Genomic DNA, 18,976 nt, shown 5'->3' with positions numbered 1-18,976 from the left:
CCTTTCTTTTCTTTTATTTCCCCTTAATATTGCATCTTTATCACAACCAATACATGCAACTACCTTTATTCAAGAACTTCTTTTTATTAGTGACTTCTACCTCTTCTTAAAATTGATGCTATGATTACACAAATTTGGCTAGATTTTTTGTAGCTGAATGTGTATATTTTTAGCTCTTTTTCTTTGATGATGAAGTAGACAAATTGGACTCAAGTCAATTACCTTGGCTTAACTGAAGTATTATTTTTTCCTTGTGATTTTGCAATGTCCATTCATAAACATATGAAAAATTGTTTGCTCTTCAGTTCAAAACAGGTGCGTAATTGGATTGGAAACATCATTACAGGTTGTTCATTTCACATTTTTAAAAGTATTTCTAACTGTTCCATTTTGATAGTTTCTCTTGTTTGCTTATGTACAAAATTTGTTTTTATTTGGTGCCATTAGAAGGGTGGAATACTTGAAGTTGACGATGGTGGTCAAGTTTATCCGACTTTGTCTAATCCTACAGAGTACAGTTTACAGTGATGGGTACAACTTAAAGTATTTGACAGGTTTATATGAAGAATAACCTCTGTCTATCATAACACTAATAGTCCTTTGGAGGCACCAGTGCCACATAAAACAGTGTGTCCTACTGTTGGAATTGGTGGAGGCAACACCACTAGTATTCCTCAGGTACTTACATTTCTTTCTGCTGTCAACAAATACAAAGAAGTAACCCAGCTCTCTCTCTTCCTCATCCTTAAACAAAAGGAAAAAGGAAAAGAGAAGGAAATGTCAATGTTTTCTTTACCGAAAAAAACAGAAAGGACTTAAGGCCATGGAAGTAAGGTGCAGCCACTTTTTGATTCATTCTTTAGCTTGAAGTTAAATCACTTAAATGTCAACTCTTATTTTGCTACACCTTTTTTATTCATTATATTCTCATGATGTCCATTTGGTTTTCTAAAATTGAATGATATTGGAGGTAATGCTAGCGTTCTAAATATAATGGAGAAGGACACTGATTCTTTCTACATTATCTTTCAAAGATTGAAAAATAGGGTGCGGCCCACTGTTGGGAAGACTGGAGTCCATATTGCGTGCTATGGTGGTATTTTCTGTCTGCATTCTTCTACAATAAGCTACACTGCTAATTTTCATGTTTTTGTTGTTAAAAGTTCACCAAAATATTGAAAGAAAAAAAGTTCACTTATTAGGTTAAATATATATTTGTTACTTAAATTACTGGTATTTTGCAACTTCTGTTTCCGTGAAGGGAAATTCTATAATTTAAACTGTATTTTGCTATCTGAGCTTACATGTACTACCCTCCTGACTCTTAGTTTTATAAATTTAGCATGCACGTTGTTTGCAATGTATTCGTTCTACATCATTATCATCACCAACATACTGGATTGAATTTTTTAATGTTTTTTATAGCTTCTGTTGCTCTTTTTGACCTCTCTGTGCATCTGTTACCCCTTAAAATAAATGAGTAGACATGCCATTAACATTGATGACAAGATCACACTATGATTTGTGGAGAAACTTTTCATCACATACCAATGAGAAGCATGGTGGAGCCCATCATTCTTGGAACCTCTTGAAGTTGCCAAGAAAATTTTGAGGCCAAAAGATACAAAAACAGAAAAAACACCCAGTCTTCACGCTCCTTTTCTCCATGTGGCTATTAGACAAGTGACATTGTTACTCTCTTGATACTTGAGTAGCTTTGCTTCCTTCCAGCTTATGCTTTTGGTAATTGAGGATCTTGTGGTGGGGAGATCCCTTTCTTTTTGGTGTAGTAAGAGCTGTTCTAGGAAATCTAGTTAAAAAGTTCCACTGTTTGGGAAATTCATGCCAGGTAATGCAACTGTTACATGAATTGTCTGTTATCTTTGAATTTTTTTGTGACATTTTGGATTCTTATGCTCTTTTAGTGCACCAAAAATGGAGTTAAAAGATTTTTTATTTGTTGCTGAAAAATGCTTGATTAATGTGGTCGTTAGACTTTGCATCTCTGTTTGAAGAGAGCTTTTCATTTTTAGGTTGGCTTGCTTAATGTCAAGAAATGACTTTTTACACTTGGTAGTGACCAATCATTCCCATGGAATCTCACAATTAGTCTAATCACTTTTTCTATTTTCCCTTGAAAGAGTATACGCCCTTATGCAAAAGAACGGATTGCTTTGTGATGATTTTCAGGTTCCTAGTGCTAGTGTGAAACAACTGGAACAAATGAATGCAAAACAAAACTACATGTAGTCCTTCATTTCCTGCGACGACGCTGTAACTTCTCTTCCTTCACTATCCTACCACTTCCAGCGTCATTGAATTTTATATGTATTTTGGAATTTTATGGGCTAAGCCTCCTCAGTTGAGCATGCTTCATCGTTATCAAGTATTAATTCATGGCAGACAATATACTGATTTATGAAGCAATATTACATCTTCTGTTCCAAGGCAAAACTCCTCGTGTTCAAAATATTAGATAGAAAGTAACCCACCCCAACTTGAAAATCACGAATCGTCCAGATAGCAGAGTTGTGTCGGCAGGAGTCTCTTGAAGGAGTAGGAATTTTTGTTATTTCTTCTTACTTGAACAAAATTTGTTTATTTTTACTGAAACTACTAAGAAACAACTTGAATCATACAAAAAGATGAGCACATACCAGACGAAAGATGAGGACGAAAAGAACAAATCGAGTATAAAGATCCAGTTGGGCAGATAGTGGATAGAAAATTGCTGCTCCACTTGCAGTGATTGGTCATCCAGAAAGACCAAACAATCTTCAGCTGCAAGTAAGGAGACAAAAACAAAAGGATAATGCTAAATTCAACTCTAGTCGAAACCTTCTAACGGTGGTAGGTGAACAATGAAGATCCATCCGTGAATGCCGTCACATATGTGAAGAAAAACAACTGTATAAACAAACAGACAAGGAGATTTCTTCTTCGAAAATTCTCTTCAGACTAAAAAATTGACGTTGTTAACTTGCACAAGTGACTGCAGAAGCTTCTTTCTTTTGATATCGGAAACAAAAGCACTCAGAGCGTGGTCATGCAGTAGTATAAAGAAGGATATACCATCGTTTTTAACTGTTCAAACACGCCCCCTATCGGATCTATTCACTCGAGGAGATTGCTCCTTCCCATCAAACTCGCGGATAACACGCGAGGAAATCTGTTTTTGAATGTTTGGCATAAAGGGAGTCACTCGTGTGATTTGATGCCAATCATGTCTTTTGAATTTTTAATATTTATTTACTTGCTGTAACGTGAGGATGTCCCATGGCGAGAACAGAACGAATAGAATTTCTTTTAAAAATAATTGCAATCAAATCGATGTTGCGGCTTTGGTTACCGTCAAATTTTATTATGCCCAAAAAATAATTAATCGTTATGGCTGTGCTTTTTGAACGAGTGCAGAAACTACCTCATCTTCGAAGAGTATTAGTTTCTGTTTCATTCTTGGAAATCCATGGTAAAAGGACCCAGATAAGAAATCTGACTGCGTGTATCCGGCAACTGCTAGGCACCGCTTTCCTTGATGCAATCAAACCGCTCCTGTCCGTGTATCAGAAGAAGACTCGATATAAGATATGTGAGCGCCGTGCGCCAAAGGTTTAGGTACTTCCGAAGGAACAGTGACACCCTGCGTGCTGTGAACCACAGACCTAGCTTCAAGAGATCACGACGCGCCTACTTATGCTTAGCTTTAAAGGACTTCGTACAGGCGAAGAGCATTAATTGTTCCTCACTTCATCAGTTTGCAGTTTCTGACCGAAGTTCAGCCAAACTCCTGTTGCAAATTTCCTCACAGTAGGCGACTCATCTCGGACTTTATGCGTGGAGCTTTGGAAGAAAAATATGGACTTCCTCCCTCCTTACATAAGTTTTTTTTACCAGAAACTAATTCCATCTTGGGCAAAAAAGTATGGCCCTTTCACTATTCAACAAAACCAAAATGGTTCCAAATTGATGGATGACTAACGTAACAGCAACTAAGTTTTCTGCTAGTGGATCATAGAGATTAATTATCTTCCAATTCCTATTGTCACTCCTCCAGCTGCACCAGAAAATCTTCAGACAAAAAGGTAGAACAGTAGGCAACGTGCTTATAATTGAGACCTTCAAAACTGTTTATGATATCGTGTATTTTCAGCAAATCATGTTAGAAAACCACTGAAAAATGAAGACCTGATAAAATTCCTTTCGCTGTTTGGAACTCCTATCTTTCATATCATTGACATGGCTAACTTTTACAAAGACTACAAATGTCGTTTTTTCAGTAAGAGGAACGATTACAGAAGTGGGTGGTGCTTGTGGTTTTCTGCTACTTACATCTACGACCTGGTGCAACTTGCGTGCATAGGCTTGAGCCTTCGGCAGCCAGCTTTAAATGTGATGCCTGGACCTTTCTTCACGGTTTCAATAATTCTCATGTGACCTGACATGAATGAAAATGAGAAAGAAATTTTATATTTTTTTCTTACAATTTAACCTTCAAGCTTCTAGCTACTCCTCCATATGGACTCGAGATGGATCGTCTGTTGTTGGCTGGGATCCATGATCTTAGAGGAAGATGCTGGGAAATTTGAGCTCAAATTCGCCCCGCCAAAGCAATCATCTCCTTGTGCCACGAGAGAGTTCAGATTGTTGTTTTGTTCCTGCTGTTGATATTGGTTGAATTGCAATGCCCTCAACAATGCTGCATTTGTCACAAAATCTGAATTTATCAAGCTTGAATGCCAAGAGATGGGATCATTAACTGGTTCACCAGCAAAACCCCAGTTCATGTTCGTGTTCATTGTCATCTCCATGTTCTGGGTGTTCATGTCTTTGTTTTGATTGCTCGAAGAGCTAGCTAGACTACCCATGTGTGTCACATCGATTTCTTCCATCCGATCATTAAGTAAAGTATCACTAGAAGTCAAAGAAGGTAAAGATGGTGGACTTGACGGTGGTTTTTTGCTTGTGGAGCTCTTCAGAAAGACCCTGCAGACTACCCATTCCTCCTGTTCGCCATTGGTTAAATTTCCAGTTAAAAAGGAACTCCCAAAGTTCAGTTATAGGATGATTCAGAAGAAAACAAGCACAGTCATTACCTTCGTGGGTTTGTAAGGATACCTTGTCTGGAGCCTATATTCATGCATCACCCAATTGCTTTTCTCACCTTTGGGAGCTCTGCCTTTATAAAATACGAGTGTTTTCTTCATTCCAACAACAACTCCTGAATGGAAGATTTCCTTGTCTTTGCCAGTTGTTTTCCAGTAGCCTGCATCAGTGGCTCGGTTGGTTCTGAGACCTGTCGGGTATTTTCGATCTTTTAAGCTGAAGAAATACCATTCCCTCTCTCCCATGGTTGCTTTGCCTACAAGAGATTCAGAAAAAAGCACCATTTTCCTAAATTAATATATGCAAGTGGTAAATGTAGCAGGTGGATTTTCAAATATTTTGGGAGAAAACCCCGCAAGAACTGGCCATGAGGCACGTATAAAGAAATGAAAGGAAACCAAAATCGATGGCATTTGAAGTTTTGGTCAATAATGTCTATACAGGTGCTTCTAGAAATATTGTCCACGCATCCTTTTTTTTTTTTTATCGGATAAATGCGATTACTTGAACATCAAAGAAACAGATTTTCCTAAAATACCATGAAAGAGGAAGCTTAGAGCTTCCTTTCTGTAAGAAAATGATCCTACTGCTCTTTATGCAATCATTCTGAAGAAATATATTTTAGTGGCTGAAAATGATGTCATGAACTTCGTCTAGTTCATCAAACAGATACCATAACCTGCAACTTTTTTCTTCTGATTTTTCAAGAATTAACGGAAACCATATTCAAAATCTTGTTCGTACAAAAGAATAAAAGACATGACAACCCTTATGGGCAGGTTAAAAACTCAAAAATTAGTAGCTTAAGTTATTCCAGGCAATAACCAGTCCTTCGCGGAGAAGTTCGATTAAGTAGAAAGAAAAGGCCAACTCAAAACCAACCCTCAACCACCAAAAACCCAGAACTAGGAAAAGAAAACATCCGAAGGACGCCAAACCCAACACACTATCATATTCTCCGGATAATGTTGGCCTTTCTGCTTTCCGTTTTCTCTTCCAGGCAAAAGAATTCCATATCCCTTCCCGTTTGCATTATGAAATATATCAATCTGTTTAAAGAAAAGAAAGAAAAAAAAAAAGAACGAAAAAACAACAGACAGAGGCTACCTGGGAGGTCCCAAGGTTCGCATTTATTGAGATCCACGTCCGTAATCGCTCGAGTAACAAAATTAAAATCCGAAACCTTACAAGTAAGATAGTAAGTAATGAGTTCTTCATCTGTGGGATGAAACCTGAAGCCTGGAGGAAGATTCTCCTCCATTTCGGAGGCGACGAAGAAGCAGAATGAAGTTGGATCTCAGACGCGATCGTCCTCTACTCGCTGAAACCGAATGAGTTTCTGTAATCAAAGCAGAGACGATTGTTAAAAGGTTCTAATTTGAAGGACAGAAGGAGATATTAATAGAGTTGTGGCTTTGCTCGGGCCATCCATCACCAGTGACTGTGAATCAATTCTTATATCTTCAAATACCTTCAAATACCTAGAAAGGGACGTCCACGGATATGTTCCGTTAATTACAGAAAAAGCCACTGCCGGACAGGACAAAAGTACATAACTACCCAAATACCCTTTCCTTTCCAATTATTTAACTGATTAACCCAGTCATGCTAAGTGAACGTAGGAACCACCGATCATAGGAGATGGCATTTTGGAAGTTTTATGATACTCCAGTGGTTTTTCAATTTATGATGTTGTCTCGGTCACTACTACTCTTCTCCTTGCTCTATTCTCTCAACCACCTCCAACGATTCTACCCACCCAATTCACAAACCCCGCCAATGCCTCACGCTACTCCTAGCTCAACACAGCCTTCGGATTTCCCACCCAATGTTCCGGTGACACGTTTCATCTGCGTAGCCTCTCCACCGGTCGCTGTGCATTTACATTGTGCGGAAGTAATGTGGGTTTAAATCTGGCCCTGCGATTGATGAAGTTTGGTGGCGGTGATTCTTGTTACCGTTCGATTTAACTTTGGACGGCAAGAACTAAGCTAACTCAAAACCCTGCAAATCCTAACTGCAACTCCAAAGTCAAAACAAGCTAAAAACACATTCATAATTTCGAATGGAAGATCAATGGCGGACGAGCCCAGGGAAAACGAAGAAGGACGCGTTAATTTCGTAAAAGAAAAAGAGGATCAAAAACTGAAAAAAGGGTGTTGGATTTTAATTGGAATAAGTAAAGAAAAATCTTAAGCGGATCCAAATCCAAGTGATGAATCCAACCCGTCGTCCTGTACCCTCTACCATTCAATCAGGTCAAAATCTGATACAAAACAGGCCAAGAAAACCTCATCAACGAGGCAATTGCAAAAAGTACATGAGATTTTTCCATGGTTTCGCTGCCTGCCACGTTAATTCCGTCTCCCCGTAAGGGATTAATTTAATTCAGGTGGACGTTTCATGTCGTTAGGAAAATATAAACAACAAGGAAAGGTTTTCTGAAGAGATATGCAGGATCTCTGTGAGTGCCCCCCTCCCTACAGGATGAAAGGGTTGGGTACGAAACGCTCCGAGTCGACAAAAAATTACTAAGAGTGGTTTAACGTAGTCACCAACCAATAAGACCAAGGGGAAGGAGGGGCTTTGACATCTTCCCCCTAGCCAACATCACCCCACATGACGCGCGTTCTTGATTTGGATTTCTGTCATTTTCCTTCCTTTCTAAACCTTCTCTGCATTTTTTTTCAATCCTAACAAGGAGCTTGCGTTGATTTCTAAATCTCTATTCATCCAAGTTGCCGACTAGAACACTTCTAGAAGCAAAACTCATTCTTCCTCCGTCCTACTCATCTGCTCACTCTCTCGCCTCCTCCATGCTGGATTCGCTGTTCATTCCACGATTCGATTGCCCTTGTTGAAGAGGCCATGGATGCCAATGGATCAGGGCGGAGAGAAACGAGAATGGCAACTAATCGAGAAACATTTTTTTTTGGATTGAATAATAATCCATGTTCGTCGAGGAAGAAAAAATCTGGGGTCAACGAAGAAATCACGAGTGGGAGAACCTGTTAGGTACACTGTCGAGATCAATGCTCAAATTGAATCAAGACATGGGTTAGGCGGACTAATTAATTTTATCTCAATATGTGGCCTCTATTAAATTGTTTCATCATTGGATAATCAAAGGAAGAGCATGTTCATATTTTGTTATTGGAGACAGGTGCTAGTATCTTGAAAAAGACGAAATAATTTTCTGGGCACGTGTCAAGCGTGTGGCGATCCCCCATGATTAATCATTAATAGTACACGCTCAGATATAATTAACTTGAGGGGATGAATGTCGTTATGTCAATCAAATTGAAAAGCGTCATATCGATGCGAGTCTAATTTTGATTATATTAATCTATTATCAGTAACAGAGATTGTGAATTTGGGAAGAAACGAAACCAAAAAATATTAAATAAAAAAGGAGAACCATCTTTGAATTCGAATCTTCTAATTCAATTTTTAGGAGTCAAATTAATGATTAATCATAGGGTTAATTAATGATTGATTGAACTCGATTATTTCACTGTTTTTACTCGCTCTTTTGCATTTAAACTCTGATATCTATTTGGAAGGGTTCATTATATGGTAAGCCCGCCCAGAACCGCTTTCGTCGAAACCGGACTTCACGGTTGTGAGCTATGGACCACGGCCTCTTGCGACAGCCAGACCAAAAGATTCAGATGGGCCGAGTCATGATTCCACTTCTATTCAGTATCACTTTATCCTTCCGTAGACCGACAAGGGCCCACGCAACCTTGATGATTATACTCCATAGACAGTTAATTAATGTAAACTGCGATTATATCATATTAACCCATCAATCAAACAATCAAATCCGATTTGTCACGGTCAATCGTCAACACTTTTGAAGGCTTGTCTTACTTGAACGGATTGGCTATAATGGGAGAGTTGTAATTTTTTACCAAAGTTTGGTCATATATCGAACTTGAAAAAAATCAAGGTGGGCCTGAGGATCAACAAATGGGTGGACATGTGGGAAGAAATGCTCCTCCAGTGATCAAATGGATTGGGAGCTAAGTTGGCCAGATTAATTAAGATGCTAATCGCTTTTTAGGCGTGTCGTGCACGAATCCACGTGTGAACTTTATACACGTTATAAAACATAGGGCTCCACCTATACCTTTACAGGGCCCCGAAAACGAAAAACCTTAACGGGCAAGGTCATACGACACGTCTCGGATTGGTCTGAATCACGAAATTGCCCTCTTACTGATTCTAAACTCTTTGCAGCGGAGACGCACGATCGTTTTTGGCATTCATCTCTTGGAAATGGTTACGATGGTCATTTCGCTGAACTGGACGGTATTCTTCTGGGAGCCAAGATCTTAAAACTTAAAAAAAGTTTTCGTAAATAAGAGCAATGGAGAAATCACTTTTGAAAGATTGCTTTCTCTAAGAGGCCACCGGGAGCCCATTTCCATGGCAGCTACACGTTCTCTTCAAGCTCCATAAGAATGGGCGTGATGCTGTTCTTTCATGTCTCCACCCCTTTCAACTTGCTCTTCCTCTTCTTCTACTTCTCATCCATCTTCCTTGCCAAGTTCCTCCTCTCTCTCTTCAGAAAAGCACCAACTTCGACAAAGTTAATCGAGTTCCTCACTCTCCGTCCTCTTCTTTGATCTGTCTCTGTGTCTCAACAGTGTCCTCTCTTACTCTTTATATCTCTTTAACTTTGCAGGAGAAATGATTTCGATGGTCTTAAAGAGGATGGTCCGGAGTTCGAAGCCTGCGCGGAGAAAGAAGATCTTATTGCTGATGTCGTTCATGGCGGGGATGATCTGGTCTTCTTGCATTCCAAGGTCCTCCTTGAGGATCCCGTACTCGTCAAAGAAGATGATAATCCCGAGGAGCAACATGGGACCGCTACAGTAGAACAAGTTTCAGAGGTCATATTCCCATCGGGAGCAGAAGATGGAAATGAAGTAGAATACCACGCCGCTGAGAAACTGGAGTTGGAGGCTGCTGAGCAATCACGTCCAGAGACTCCCGTACCTACGGAACATCCATATTTTGAAATCTCATTTGGTAGAGAGGCTACTCAGACAGGTACGTTAACTGAATAATTTACGTTAGTAGTTGGTTGAGAAAAACTCTGCTTCTTGGATTCTAGCTCACTACTAGGGTTCGAGTTACGTTTCTGATGACAGATGAAGTCGACCTTCCGAGAGAAGATAAGAAGGTCCGCAAGGATGAGAGTTTCTCAGTCGGTGATCATCATCGTAAATTTGATGTTGCAAGGTTTTTTGTCAAAGAAGACGAAGGAGAAGAGATTCCTGCCGATTCATTCACTGGAGGATCAACTTCCAACAGCTCACGCGATTGGAGGAGCTCAACAATTTTCCGTGATTCAGAGACTGATGATCCCTTCTCGTCTTCCTCCAGGAGAAGCGCCTCACACTGGGAAACCTATACTGTTTACAAAAAGTATGATGAAGAGATGATCTTCCTAGATCGAGTCAGTGCTCAAAAACTTACTGAAACAGGTATAGCATCTTGTTTTTCATTACATCTTCTCATACATACTTCTGAAGCACTCTTTGTCTAAAAGCTTGTGAACTACCATTTCAGAGTCTCTTAGATCAATAGAGGTAAACCCAAGATCAGTTTCTCAGAGGATACTGCACAAATTAGCTTCAAGAAACAAGCATGTTAAGGAGATCAGTAAGAGCCCGTATCACGAGCTAGAAGCGGCTTATGTAGCTCAACTTTGTCTGGCATGGGAAGCGCTTAATTGGAACTACAAGAACTTCTGCAGACTCAAAGCTCAGAAAAATGAGGAAGATCCCGGTTGCCCAGCTCAAATTGCTCAGCAGTTCCAACAATTTCAGGTCTTGTTACAGAGATTCATTGAAACAGAGCCGTTTGAAACCGGTACTCGACCCGAGATTTACGCCCGGATGAGAATGTCCAGACCAAAATTACTCCAAGTTCCTGAATTCCACGGTAACCATTTCTCCTTAATGTGCTCAGCATTTGATGATTACTTACAACTTGCAAAGTGCTGTTTTCTCTATAGTTGTCCGTAACACTGTTCAGCTTCTTTTAATTTTTTATCTTTTTCTTTCTTCAGAATCAGAAATGAATGATTAGACTCCATACAGTAATATTCTAGTTCTCTGCACTGTTTGGAATTTATATTTGGCTTGCAATAGGTTCAGAAGGTGATCAACACAAGGAAGGTATAGAAACCAAAGTCCCATCAGCGGAGTTTCTCTTGATACTGGAAGATGCCATTAGAACATTCATGAATTTTGTGAGGGCTGACAAAGAGAGCTACTACAGAAAAATAGGATCATTTTTCAAGAAGAAACAAGGCTCAGTGGATCCAACGTTACTCCATCTTATCAAGAACGCCAACAAAAGAGTGAGTAGCAGCTTTCATTCCATGCCATCCTTTTCCCACATTGAAATACTGTGCTCTCATTCTTTTTATATCCCTACGCAGAAAAAGAAGAAGCTTAAAGACCTCCAAAGAAGTAAGAAGTGCTTTAGGAAGAAAAGGCTGAAAGATGAGGAGGAGATGGAATTACAGATGAGCACGATAGATTTGAAAGTTGTTTCTAGGGTTTTGAGGATGTCCGATCTAAACGAAGAGCAGTTGCACTGGTGCGAGGAGAAGATGAGCAAAGTGAGAGTCTGGGACAGGAAATTACAAAGAGATTCCTCTCTGCTTTTCTTCCCTGCACATTGATCCCACTTTCGGATACACAGAACTAATAAATAATGTTACAAAATTTCTTGATGTCTGGGCTTTGAGCATGACATGAATATTCACTGTAAGCTTCGGGGAATGTTTCCGAATACTGTATGTTAAATAAATAAAGTAAGAGTCAGCTATAGACGTACCCACATGTGGGTGACATAGATTTTGAGGATTTGGAATCTACGAAAGAAGAGTAAAGGTGGATATGTCTTGTGATCTTGTGTACAATGAAAATGAAATAGATATCAGAAAGAAGAAAGAAAAAATGAAAAGCAGAGAGAGACAGAGAGTGGTATAAGAGTTTTGGGATAAGCTCAACTTTAACTTTGCTTTTGCTTTTAAGTGGGGTTTTCATATTTTGGGAGTATGCATGCATGAAGAAGAAGATGATCAACTTTGGAAGACATTAAAGAAATGGAGGTCATTGAACAGGAAAAGTTGGCCTAAAAACATCTCCCAAAAGCCTCAGATCATCCTTGAGCTCTCATCTCAGTTATTGACCTCAGCAAAAGGAATTATCCAGATAGCATATGGCAATCAACAATAGAATTATTTAAGAATGAAGGTAGTCTCCTGTTTTGAGAATGCTTAACAGCTGAACAGCATCAGTAACAATCCAAAATTGCTTACGGTTTGACGATGGATCAAGCTACGGGGGCACCCAAGGTCATGGCTTACCAGGTCACATACATAAAGTGCTCCACCTCCTTTCAGACGAGGCAGAGTGGTTCCTAGAATTTATTAAGCTCAGACACTAGGAAGAAACAATGCAAGTGACCAAAGAAAGGGAAAAACAAGATCAAACGTGAAATTCAACAGCTGAAATTGCTTACGATCTTTTCTTCTTTTCTCAACAGCTTTCCTTTTCTTTCATGTTTGAGATTTCTGTGCATCCAGATTTCGTAGAAACCGATCTAAGCCAAGGTTGATTTGCAGATTTTGCTACAGTGAGGCTAGAACAATTTGTTGGTAAATAAGTAGCAATTCTACCAGGTCACTTTTTCATCATTTTACCAATCTGCATACTGTATTAAACAGAATAGCCATTCGGTTTTGTGCACAAAAATTCACTTTTTTTGTAGTTCCCCCTTTTTCTTTTAACTTTTCCAAAACATTTGTGCAAAAACTCAATCATAAGCCATAATTTGCCAGTTTTTAAGGTCCCTAAGCCACGCTTTTCGGCTTTTTTTTGCGTCCTACGTATGCTTCAGTAGCTTATAAGAAAATTATACAAAATATTTGAGACATTTCAACCAAGTATTTGTCACTTTATCTTGTTTAAAACTGCTTAAATGCTTGTACTAGAACATGCTCTCTCTACCAGTTTGTTCAACCAATTTAACGTCTCCTACTTCAAGACACTGTTGCCTGCCAGAAAGTAGAAGAAAGTGTATATTTTATATACTACAGAAGCTGAATAATATAAGTAACTCTAAAGCAAAGCGTAGCGTATAGAATGTTTCCGTCTTCATGTTCCAGTTTACAACGTTTGAGCAGGATTCAAGTCATATGAGGCAGGCATTCAAGTAGCACCGTTTCTGCGTCTGAACCATCACTCTGACGCCAACTTTGCACATGCCGATAGATCAGTAAGAAGAGAGTAAACTGTAATGTTTCCATATGATGATAGTACTAGAGAAAAATGATCACTCAGGCAACTGCATCTACTCGATTCTGCAAACGATAAGATGGCATGGAGATCTTAAAGCAAGGCACCTCAAATTGGGTATAAGAAGATACACCACTGGCATCACCAGAACAAAACATGCATCTCAAATTCATACAATTACAGTTGTTAAGAGCAAAACATGTACTACAGGGTTAACAAAGCAGAATGTCAGCTTGCCCTGTAAACAGAAGGCTTATAGCTCCGGCACCAACAACACTATGTGAAAAAAGCCTCTGCCAGGGTAGATTGATATACCTTGTTCTTTGTATTTTTTTCTCATTACATGATTAGAACACAAGTACTATGCTTGAAGGATAGTTAGAGAGTTGCGCAAACAATCAAGCCAAGGTCCGTGATAGCTTAAGTTTAACACAACATCAAAACCAAAAATAAGTCCATGTTACCAGTTCAAGAACGAGTCCCAGTCACAAAATTCAAGAAATCAAGCAAGCCAAGCTCCCACCAGGCAATGCATAGGCCCTCTAAGATTTAACTCTATGAGTCATGTTATTTAGACTCACAAATCATGCTCAATCCAGAGTCTTCACATTTTTGGCTTGTTTCTGTCTCCAATCATGCTCAAGGTTCACTGTTTTTGAACTGTCATTTTGAATGCACAACAACTTCGTCCAGAAAATTTTGCTTTCCAGACAGCACAATTTCACCCCATGAAGCTACACAAATCGTCTATCTGTTTTTCTTTCTTTTCCAAAACCATAGCAGGCACACATTGTGTATCCCCAGTTATTCATGTTTGCTCAGCTTTTCTGATATTCACAGCTTCAAACAGGATTTGTCATAAAAAATGAAATGATTAGCAGCAAGCTTAGAATTAGAGGGAGAAACGTCTTAACATAATTCATTCCTTCAAGTCAACATGTCATATAGATAACATAGTAGTTTATGTAGAAGTTGAAAAACTAATCAACAGCAAAAGCAGCACTAAAAGAGGGCTCCAAGAACCTGGAAACTCACTACAATGACATGTGAGATTTTGGAGAAGATTTACAAGGGTGGAGCTAAGCAGGGGTCTAATTCTCTCTCATGTGGCCTGAATTACAAACTAATGAGGATCTTAATGCTTAAATACCAAAAAGTATGATGCAAATCCTCAAAGCGTTTTCATTGTTGTTGTTTGGAGCAAAACAACAGAATTATGAGTAATGATTAGCATCAGGTATTATTTACATGCATCTTTATTCAGTTCACATCAACCATTCAAAATCACCTTCCTACATCTCGACATTACTTGAAGAAAGAACAAATTCTTTTGTCAATTGACAAATGGATCAATTACCCCCAAAAGTCAGATCTCTCAAAAGTAACTGAAATACCCTTAGAATTAGTATGCCAATTTCTGTTTTATCACTTGAAACTTGGTACTTGAAAACTGATTCAACCACCAATAAAGCAGCAATCATGATAAAATGTACCATTTCTAGCACAATATGCAATATAAACTGTGAAGTCCACTAGTAGATCACTCAATCCCATGAACAAATGTATGGGATGTTACTGCAATTCTTCTTTCCTTGAGATACCAGTCACTTTAGTTATCTTAAAAGGTCAGCACCTGCTGGATAATTCTGTTCTACAGTTAGAACTGACAAAAAAATAATGGAAAAGACAAGTAGGAAGTTACCTCCAATTGAATCTGGCAACTTTGGTAAAAGTCAAGTAGGACGTTTCCAAGCTAAAACAAACTCGCTTTGAGATGACCCTTGAAAAACTCTGCAGAAACAGCTCCAAAACCATTAGGGCACTTCTTGAGAAACCTTCTAGTACCAACAAGAACTACTGAAAAAGATGTTCTTCCAAAAGTAAAATCTAGTTCACATTACTGAGCAAAAACAACATACAGAAGCACCAAGAGAAACATCCAAAGCGTTCAACATTTTCTCCCTAATCATTTCAAATGATCTTACCAGAAACCAACAAAAGCGGATCTACTGAAGCAGTAACAAGGATAACTGCACTTCGATTCATGTTTCTTTTTTTTGTGCCCATGGGCCATATCAATGCACAAACCAGAGACTTTTGATGTCTTGTCCTTTTTAACTGTTTCAAGAAATTGTCCTCGACGGGTCCACCGTCCTCAGAATCCCAGTGAATATTTTCACTTTTTCACCATTTGCTTTTGATCAAAAGCAATATTTTTTTTGTAGAAGTTACTGGATGAAATACTGTGCTCCCAGGTCTGACGACTGATGGTATCTGCAGCTATGGTCATATCTGTTTCTTCCTGTTCCTAAAGAAGTAACCGGACCTAGTAAATGGGGGAATGGTTGAAATAAATAAATAAATAAAAAGAGAAAAACGAAGCATAGCTATCGAGATTCCAACAGATGCTTTCCTCCTAAGCTCGTTGGCAACCACACATTACACCTTAAGAAGAGCTCTTATCTCAAAAGCAGTTTTACATACCACAGCAAATGTAAAAAGAGAAAAACAAAGCATAGCTACCGAGATTCCAACAGATGCTTTCCTTCTAAGCTCGTTGGCAACTACACATTACACCTTAAGGAGAGCCCATATCTCAAAAGCAGTTTTACATACCGCAGCAAATGTAAACAACGAGCCAAGAAAATAGAGGACGAGTATGACCCTGAAACAACCTACAGCCCTTTACTTCGCAATTTCTATCCAGTGAAAGCTCCTCTCTAGTGATCAAAGACATGATGGGTCAGACTAAGCAACAAGGAAACATTTGGATCGAAAAGACAGGTATATGTTCATCAATGACACTACATATGATAGAGGTGAAAAGAAAGCATACACAAGAGAAAGATCATACTGAATGACAAAACATTGGTAAAAGAGATTCAAGTCTCAACTCTTCATGGAGTATCAGAAGCCAAAATCTTAATTGCTATGTCAAGATGGCAATACAGCAAGAAGAACAACACCAATTGGTCGGGACAGCGGCTATCCCCAGTCCAAAGAACACCAAATCGTGCCACATGTAAACCAATGTTTACCTCCTACAAAACACACTTAGAACGGATTCATTTCCAGCAGGTAAGTTTTCCTCTTGACCATGGCCTTCACCGCCTCCCCGAAAGGCTCCTCAAAGGCGCTAGTGATAAACCCATCACTCTCTTTTCTGATCGGCCTATCCACTGGTCGGATTGCAACAAGCGTTGCACCCTCCATGACATGTCCCGACCCCAATTCCAGCCTTGGGGCATACCACAGCTTCATGTTGAGGGCAGGCACCTGTGTCCGGTTCGATGACGTCGAAGCCGCCACTGGAGCACGCCGGAACTCGGCAAGCTGATCTTTCTCCATACATAACATCCCCTGTCCGTCCGCATCGGTCAATACGAGGCTCTCGAGGGTCGGATGATCGGCCACTATTGGCTGTAAGAGATAATGCCGAGCCGAAGCGGCAATTAAAGACGTGATAGTCCAAACTACCCGCAGCTTTAAGCCACCATTGGTACAAAAAGATTCTGGAATGCTTCCCTGACCGTCATTTTCCTGATAATTCGCTATAACATCAGTTTCGGTTTTCCTCGTGAAGGAGGTGGCCCCGAGGATGACACAACTGTCGAGGGAGCTACCAAACTCCGCCTTCCATTTCAGGAACCCTCCACCGTCCTCGCCTAGCTCACCGGCGGGGAGTTCAATGCGAAGAGATCGAATTTCACCAAAATTTTTAAGGACCTCAACAGGCGAGTGGTGAGAAACCTCGGCGAGTATAACCTTTTTGGGCCCAAGGATCTGTTGGAGGACCTGCAAAGGTTTGAAGAAGCTGCCGAGAAGAAGCTTGAAAAGATTGGAGAAGAGGCTGCGGGGTTTAGAAGCAGGTCCGCCGTCGGCTTCGGAGATAACGCAGTCGACGCGTACGACGACCGAGTCAACCTGAAGGGCAACCGAGTTAAAGCGCTTAGAGACCGCGCAACAGCGACCCAACGATTTGACGTCCTGGAGGCGATTAAAGATGAGAAGAAGGAGAGAATCCGGGAGGTGGTCGAAGAGGTCCTCGTTTGCTTCCTCCTCGCCAACCCCGGAAATCAGATCTTGCGACATCCAGGAAGAAAACTCCACCTCCAAATTTCCAAACTCCTCTTCAAAATTTCAAGATATGGACAATCAAGGTTAATAAGGCAAAATTCCCAGGGAGTGAATTTCAGACAGAAACGAAGCTTCCAGACAAATGCGCGGAGTAAAATAGACACTTGCAAGAGAGAGAGAGAGAGAAACACGGTCTCAGCTCTTACGTCTTTGGAGGCGGCCGGGTGCCGGGCGGACCGGGCGTCATGCGGGACACCCTTATTTTCTTTGCTTACGTGGCAATTTTCGCTCCGCAAAAAATTCAGTAGATCGTGCGAGATACGGCGGATTCCAGTCTCAGACCCAATCCGTCTCCGGTTGCCGTCAAGTGCCAACTAGGTTGGGCACTCATCACTCATCAGGTGGGCAAACGGTGCCTGAATCCAGATCCACCGTCCGACATCCGTAGATGGTAGACCTTTTACCAGACGAAACGAAGCACAGTGAATCGGTGCTGCATACTTGATACTTCGACATCGGCAATCCAAGTCCGGCGAGAATTTGTTTAAAAGAGACAAAAGAGGGCGCCAGTTGATCACTGGATCATCACAGACTGCGTACATCCAGATAGAACAAATTGTAAAAACAAGTGTCGTATTTAATATTTTGGACTTTGGGAATAAAATAAGATCGGGTTGATTAACCAAGGTCGACAACATTATAAAGGATGTCGGGGTAATGGTTGAAGCCGTCTGGTTATTTCTGGACGATGAACGGCCAAAATGGCTATCAAATATCACACTGTAACTACACTATGTCAGAGGCGTTAGAGAAACGGCGCATCCTATCATTTGCATCTCATCAAATCTTTTCCTGCATTGAACCACGCCTATTGATGAGAGATGGCGTGGATGATCCTTTGTAATTTGGATTTATTTCTCTTATGATATGCACTTGGATAATTGGATTCCAAATCAATACTTGTTGGAGCTACTATCTCAATCAATCATTTGGAATTGTAACTCAACTCTTGTAATTGTAAAATTTTTGTTCATGAGCAATTTTACTACCTTAGAAAATTTTCATTATTTGTTGATTATCCAACCTTCTTTGATTATCTCGCCAAGTTTAGCTTTTATTTTCAAATCAAAACTTCTATTCAATTAGCATTATTTGAATTTATTTTAATATTTTATTCTCATGCCACTAATCTAATTGGAAGTTTCACCTAGGAATTAAAGTGTAACACTTTTTTGTGCCAAATGTTATATTTGTCTATTTAAGAGACCGATTATATTTAGAAATATGGTATATAAGAAAGTTGTATTTAAAAATTACATTTTTTAGTAAAAATACACTCAATTAGATGTTTATATTGAGTATATGCATGGTGTAATGTCCCGCAAACAAAACAGATATAAATATTGAGTTTTTAATTTTTATTTATTCAGGTGCATTGGATTTACATGGGGCAGTGCTTTCTGATCTTAAGA

At 39.7% G+C, this 18,976-nt stretch overlaps 3 protein-coding genes across 7 annotated transcripts; 1 reads left to right on the top strand and 2 right to left on the bottom strand.

Moving 5' to 3' along the window:
- Positions 1-4,499: 4,499 nt before the first annotated feature.
- On the bottom strand, positions 4,500-6,364 carry LOC137937495 (NAC domain-containing protein 92-like). Its single transcript, XM_068782552.1, has 3 exons — positions 6,211-6,364; positions 5,094-5,359; positions 4,500-5,003 (listed from the first exon to the last, which is right to left on the bottom strand). Exons 1-3 carry the CDS (start codon positions 6,362-6,364, stop codon positions 4,500-4,502), a joined length of 924 nt encoding a protein of 307 aa, XP_068638653.1.
- A 3,205-nt stretch (positions 6,365-9,569) lies between these two features.
- On the top strand, positions 9,570-12,105 carry LOC137937494 (uncharacterized). The gene is made up of 6 exons (XM_068782551.1): positions 9,570-9,697; positions 9,794-10,161; positions 10,263-10,598; positions 10,684-11,058; positions 11,268-11,479; positions 11,561-12,105. Exons 1-6 carry the CDS (start codon positions 9,570-9,572, stop codon positions 11,804-11,806), a joined length of 1,665 nt encoding a protein of 554 aa, XP_068638652.1. The 3' UTR covers positions 11,807-12,105.
- Positions 12,106-13,197: 1,092 nt separating this feature from the next.
- On the bottom strand, positions 13,198-18,197 carry LOC137936826 (F-box protein At5g46170-like). 5 transcript variants are annotated; one of them, XR_011109579.1, is made up of 3 exons: positions 16,466-18,196; positions 15,130-15,218; positions 13,198-13,492 (listed from the first exon to the last, which is right to left on the bottom strand). XR_011109579.1 is itself a non-coding variant. In XM_068781729.1 (3 exons), the coding sequence occupies exon 2, from the start codon at positions 17,517-17,519 to the stop codon at positions 16,482-16,484; it is 1,038 nt and encodes a 345-aa protein (XP_068637830.1). In that variant the 5' UTR covers positions 17,520-17,557; positions 17,711-18,197; the 3' UTR covers positions 13,509-15,218; positions 16,466-16,481. The 5 variants fall into 5 exon arrangements, 2 of the variants coding, with proteins under 2 accessions (XP_068637830.1, XP_068637831.1); XR_011109578.1 differs by lacking the exon at positions 13,198-13,492 and adding an exon at positions 13,509-15,073; XM_068781729.1 differs by lacking the exon at positions 13,198-13,492 and having other exon boundaries at positions 13,509-15,218; positions 16,466-17,557; positions 17,711-18,197.
- Positions 18,198-18,976: the final 779 nt, after the last annotated feature.

This window comes from Aristolochia californica, unplaced genomic scaffold, assembly GCF_029961685.1.
Source record: "Aristolochia californica isolate CCGP_79_NKW_82.1479 unplaced genomic scaffold, dmAriCali1.0.hap1 SCAF_7, whole genome shotgun sequence".
Classification (NCBI taxonomy): domain Eukaryota; kingdom Viridiplantae; phylum Streptophyta; class Magnoliopsida; order Piperales; family Aristolochiaceae; genus Aristolochia; species Aristolochia californica.
This window is presented reverse-complemented; position numbering and strand designations above follow the sequence as displayed.

What these genes read in the sequence shown, in the direction of transcription:
- LOC137937495 (XM_068782552.1), bottom strand. Translation starts at nt 6,364, where the DNA reads ATGGAGGAGAATCTTCCTCCAGGCTTCAGGTTTCATCCCACAGATGAA. An exon ending in CGAACCTTGGGACCTCCCAG is followed by an intron (nt 5,360 to 6,210) that starts GTAGCCTCTGTC and finishes AATCTCTTGTAG; the next exon opens with GCAAAGCAACCATGGGAGAG. An exon ending in ATCCTTACAAACCCACGAAG is followed by an intron (nt 5,004 to 5,093) that starts GTAATGACTGTG and finishes AATGGCGAACAG; the next exon opens with GAGGAATGGGTAGTCTGCAG.
- LOC137937494 (XM_068782551.1), top strand. Translation starts at nt 9,570, where the DNA reads ATGGGCGTGATGCTGTTCTTTCATGTCTCCACCCCTTTCAACTTGCTC. An exon ending in AAAGCACCAACTTCGACAAA is followed by an intron (nt 9,698 to 9,793) that starts GTTAATCGAGTT and finishes TTAACTTTGCAG; the next exon opens with GAGAAATGATTTCGATGGTC. An exon ending in TCAAAAACTTACTGAAACAG is followed by an intron (nt 10,599 to 10,683) that starts GTATAGCATCTT and finishes CTACCATTTCAG; the next exon opens with AGTCTCTTAGATCAATAGAG.
- LOC137936826 (XM_068781729.1), bottom strand. Translation starts at nt 17,519, where the DNA reads ATGTCGCAAGATCTGATTTCCGGGGTTGGCGAGGAGGAAGCAAACGAG.